Raw genomic sequence first — 5,432 nt, 5'->3', positions numbered from 1 at the left:
TTTTTTTTTTTTTTGGGAAAGAAATTATAGAAATTATACTTTTATTTAGCAAGGATGCTTAAAATTGATCAAAAGTGATGATAAAGGCATTTATAATGTTACAAAAGATTTCTATTTCAGATAAATAGTTCATATCGATATCGGAATTATATCGTATCGACCGAAATTAAGAAATATATCGTGATATCAATTTTGGCCATATCGTCCAGCCCTAGGTGAACGTGAATATGAGACACACAGAGCACCAACTCTGAGGGAATCACTCTGGCCTCGGTGGCCCCAGTGCCAGATGAAGGAGAGAGAGAGGAGAGCCCTTTATTTCCCCAGATTAATATCAGCACCATCTTCCCCTTTCATCTCTTGTTCTTCAACAGCCTCTATCTGACAAACACAGACTTCCATTACTATTTTAATATCCTGTCTGAAAATTGCCGCGTTTGGCTCCAGCTGAAGATTCCTATCAGTTCTGACCTGGTTTTTCTGCTCTCTGAAGCCTTTTAATAAACTAGGCTAATTTATTCATCTTGCATGCAAAGGGAATGATTCTGAGGAGATAATTTTGTGAAAGCAAAGGCCTGTACGTTTAACAGAGGCTAAAGTTCCGTGTGGAAACAACAACCCATTAAGAAAGCAGATAAGCAGAAAAAATGTCTCATTAACTTGAGTTTAAAAGGGTTGTTTGTGTTTATTTAAGCGTATGTGTGTCTGTGTTGTGGTGGGTTTTGTTGATGATTGAGTGTAGATCGGCTTGAAGGAACGGCGGCAGTTTTGGATGCCGTTGCGTATGTGCTAAGTGTATGTTGCTGTAGCACTGTGCACGATTAATAGGAGAGTTAAAAGCAGCGGTTTAGAAGGAGTCCATTGAGGAGGAAGTGAATGCAGTGAAACAGCGATGACTAAATGATTGAAGTACAGCTCTTAAGTGCAGACCTGAAGGGTTAGAAGCGCTCTCCGGCCCATTATATCTGATCAATGTTTCAGCCTCTAAGCTTTCCACTCAACTTATCAGCATGACTTCAGCTCCTCGCCGTGAAAGGTAATGATGGGTGCTTGGGCCTCCAGGCAGCCATGCCCTGGATAAAGTCATTGTTACCAGACTTTTAGGAAGGCATGCTTTGGGCGAAGCTGCTGGTTTCTCTTGTGCTGTCAGGGGCTTTTAAAACCATCCATGAGGCTCCCACCTCTGAGTAGCCAGCAGGCTAACAAGGCGCCACACATCCTATAGGATCGGCAGCATGAGGTCTGTGTGTGGGAAGCAGTGTGTTAGGGAAACAGACTGAAATATTGGCCTCCATCTAGTCTGCTAATGGTACTGTTATGCAATATACACACAGATCTACATCAGCTCCATCATGAGAAGCAATTATAGGATATGGATGAATGTTTGCAGAATGATCTAATATAGAAAATTACAGTGTGGGGGTCCGCACACTGATATTGTGACGTGCTTCACTGCACTTTGCAGATTCTTGGTTAGAAAAGAGCAATTTCCTCTTTCTTTTCGAAAAGGAATATCAACTCCGGTTGAGTTGGCTCCATGCTGGCTTCTCGGTCCAGGGAAGATTTCATACATGTGTCAGCGCCTTTTGTTGAGGGTGGGTAAGAAAAAGCAGCGGTTTTGGGTGCTCAGTGTCAGTAAAGTTTGATGTCACCAAGCTGGCAGTGCGATGGGGGTAATGGGATTTCATGCTCTTCACCACCAGGAGATTCGCAATGAGAAAAAGGCTTTCAATCCCAATGAGTTTCACTTACAGTTAAAGAAAAAAGTTTTTATATCAGTATCTGCCAGTAGGGGCAAAATGTGGTAAAATTAGTCATGTACAATATAAAAAATCTGGTCAATTTTGAGAAGATCTTTTCTTATGGCCAATAACTTGCAAATACTAAATCTCAATCCTAATTTGTCTAAATAAATTAAAAACAAGCAATTACAAATTAAAATAACTCATTTGGTACCAATATTTTGTGCATCCATGCATAAAATTGTGACAAAATTTCTTAAATTATAGTCATGTAACCAGGCAGTGCATATGTGGTAAATGTTTTGGAATGTACAATATTTCTGTATGTCTTTTGGAGTTCACTTATCAGGTTTATTATGAATTCAGCCCAGGTAAGTATCTGTGAATTGCAATGTTTGCAACCTTGCTGAGACTAAAACGTTCCTGCACCAGGTGTAAGTGGTGCAATAGTTGTCATTTCTTTCTCCCACAGAGCGACGGAATGAAGCACCTTGCCTTTGTTAGCAGTATACCGCTGCTCCTTTTACCTGACATTATGCAGCACTGTGTCGAATGTGAAATATTGTCATCTCTCCTCCTCCACCCTTCTCCTCTGTCTCTGTTGCATGTCACTGTTAACGCTATGTGTTCATCTGTAGATGAGAGAAAAAAAAGGTAGCGATGCTTTTTTTTCTCCCCAGTAGTGCCATCTCTGATTCATTTTCTACCTCTCATCTGTCATGTGTTTTCCATCAGTGGAAAATTGAAGAGTCCACGGAATATGTGAGTAACTCAAGTGTGAGCGGGTGGTTTGCGGCATTGGGCCTGCGGGAATGCTCTGAGTTTGTGTGTTCATCTATCGCTTTTTCTTCTCTTGCTTGGCTTTATTTCATTTGAAACTAACAGTTCTCCCTTGTTTCTTCATATAAGGAGGGATTAACCGTTTGATTGAACCCCCGTGTGCTTAATATGAATTTGGACCAAGCAGCTTGTTGAAAAGTGGGAACTGGGGTAAAAATACACAATCAGCAATTTTTTTTATTTATTTTTTTGTGGCATCTTTTGATGTTTGTTGCAAATATATTCCCAACTACGTACTCGTTTACTCTCTCACACACACACAGAGAAAAGACCAGAATAAATTGCAGCATTTTCAGCATCATACTGAAGGTCACCCACTAATGCACTGTATTTACTAATGGTAATGATGCTGCATGCTCTAAAGGTCTGGCCCCTGAGAGCACATTTAACTGACAGTGTAATGACTGCACTAATGACTTCTCGCATAGCAAGTACCCGTTATTCACTCACATGCACACACAATCACATGCGCACTTACAACAAATATGGAACAGACCATCACTACTAGAGCACTACTGTTGAATATTCCACAAAAAGCCGGCAAGTTTAACATTATCTGAATGATAAAACCTCACTCATACTAAGATGAGAAATACTGTACATGCACAGATGAGAATACTTGACTAGAGAGATAGAAGAGCCGGAGATATGGCATAGGCTGAATTAAGTAGCTGTATGAATGAAAGCGTTATCAGCTTTTTTCTTGATTTGAGGTTATCATTTTTTTTATTCTTTAATGAATAGATAATGTAACTTTTTGATCAAAAAAAAAAAAAATCCCAATGTTGGCAGTGAGACATTTTGATAACCATGTCTCTTTGAATCAAATTTTACAACTGTTTTATCAATTACATCACATTTATATGTTATATTATACATTATGCAAGGATTTAGCTGGTCATTATTGCAAAATAAACCCAGACAGTTGTTGTCAAATATATTACTTTTAATCAGCTAACTGTACTCTATCCCATTCATTACACTACTCCTTAACAAATAAATAAAAAAATGAATATTAAATATGTGAGTTATGTGAGAAGAAATCTGTTGTCAGGAACAACAGGCAATTATGCAGTTTATCGGTCATTATACTCTAGTATTTGACCTCAAAATGCCTTGACTGACCAATCGGAATCAAGTATTCTAGAGAGCATGCCATAAAGCTCATTAGCTACACAAAAATAATATTCACTGCATTTTAGTATTCACCACAAATGGATCCGTTTCTTTTTTTTAAAAATTCAGTTAGATTTATAGATGCTTTTTTTTTTTTTTTTTCTTTTTTTTTTTGAGTACATGGAAGGGGATATTAATGGAGAAGTTACAATCTGCTTGGCCCCTGTGTGATGACTGAAGGGGTTGGGGAAGAAAAGCACTGAATGATGTTACCTGCTTTCAGCAGAGGGATGGGTTCAGGGTTATGTGTGCTGTGAGTGTTGAAAACCAGTGAAGCCTGGCTGGAAAGAGAAAGCTGCAGACAACAGTCGGCTTTCAACACTACAGCTCTTTGTGTGTGTAGGTGTGTGTTGTCCGTGAGCATGCCTTTGTGTCTGTGTGTGTGTGTGTGTGTGTGTGTGTGTGTGTCTCTCGTTGTTCCAGAGTTTCCTCAAAAGATTCTTATAGTTGCGTGACAGCCCACTACAGTTCGGGGCCTGGCTTGCGTTACGCTAGTAAATCCTCTTACTGCCTAGATTTGGAGCATTAAAAAAGAGCCAAAGAAATGGGCGCACTTCAGTTACCAGTGTCGTTTTCCTCCCAGTGAAGCCTGACCCCATTTCTCAGTCCACCAATCTCTGTGCCAGCAGACTGGCTGCCGTCTCTCTGGAGCCCTGCTGTTAGCGACCGCACCTGCTCTGCTGCCACTGCGTGCTGCCACCTGCCTGGAAAACATTCAGCGTGAGCCAATCGCTTGCTCCCGCCAAATCGCTCTCTTTTCCCTCTCCCATGATTCAGGGCTGTCTGGCAGCCCGGCAGCCTACTGGATTTCTGGAATCTCAGATTCATACGTTAAAACGAGGATTCACACCTGACCCGGTGACCCTGAGCTGTCACTGGGGTCTCTAGTTAGTCATGCATGAATTTGTGTACAAATTGATGTCCTCCAAATGTACTCTCTTTCCGATGTTGGAGGTAGTTAGGGGTTAAACTGCCCTTCTAATTGGTTACATCGCAATTTTGGAAATGTTTCTGTTTTAAACCATGAAGGCGAGCCAATGGATATCACACACAAGCAACGTGCAAACTTTGCGCAAGAGTTATGCCGGTGAACATCTTGATCTCAATCAACGAATCTAGTAGATGAATCTACTTCAACATATGCTGATAATGGTATATAGTTAACTGTTTTCATTTATTCCCTTAACATTTCTCTTGTGGCCTGTACATAGTGGGAAAAAAAGAGAAGAAACGTATTTCGTGTTAAACAGGTTGTTTTTGAAAGTCGGTGCTTGAAATAGGCCTATAGGCTAAGCTTTTTATTTCATTGATATTTATTAAAGACTGCTGTGTAAATATTTTAATTAAAGACCTATAATTCATCGTATAATAGACCTGTTTTAAAAGACCTTTTTTTTTTTATATTTTAACTTAGTAAATAGCTTAATCTTTTGTTATCCTCGCAGCGCGTCAGTTATGCGGTAATTATTGTGGGGCAAATTAATTGTTAAAATTAATTGTTAAAAAAGAAGTAAATTAAAATTAACTTCATAATAATAATAGGCCTGATAAAAATAAGAATGTAACGGGCCTACATTAATTGGAAATGCCAAATCCTCTTAATATTGCCAAACATTGATGTTTTTGACAATATCTCTGGCTATCGTCGATACAAGATCATCGTCTTTCGACGCA

At 39.5% G+C, this 5,432-nt stretch overlaps 1 protein-coding gene across 11 annotated transcripts in view; it reads left to right on the top strand.

Moving 5' to 3' along the window:
• Nucleotides 1-5,432, top strand: part of LOC107710549 (receptor-type tyrosine-protein phosphatase F) — a 230,461-nt gene that overhangs the window by 181,413 nt on the left and 43,616 nt on the right. For 6 of the 11 annotated variants that reach the window (XM_016515342.1, XM_016515340.1, XM_016515344.1 and 3 more), the window contains one exon: nt 2,478-2,504. The exons of the other annotated variants lie outside the window; for them this stretch is intronic. In XM_016515342.1, coding sequence (XP_016370828.1) covers nt 2,478-2,504 — 27 coding nt within the window. The remainder of the gene's footprint in view (nt 1-2,477; nt 2,505-5,432) is intronic. 11 annotated transcript variants of the gene reach the window in all.

Source organism: Sinocyclocheilus rhinocerous, unplaced genomic scaffold (assembly GCF_001515625.1).
Source record: "Sinocyclocheilus rhinocerous isolate Xijiao unplaced genomic scaffold, SAMN03320098_v1.1 scaffold957, whole genome shotgun sequence".
Taxonomy (NCBI): domain Eukaryota; kingdom Metazoa; phylum Chordata; class Actinopteri; order Cypriniformes; family Cyprinidae; genus Sinocyclocheilus; species Sinocyclocheilus rhinocerous.
The sequence above is the reverse complement of the archived record's forward strand: the minus strand, read 5'-3'. Positions and strand labels throughout refer to the sequence as shown.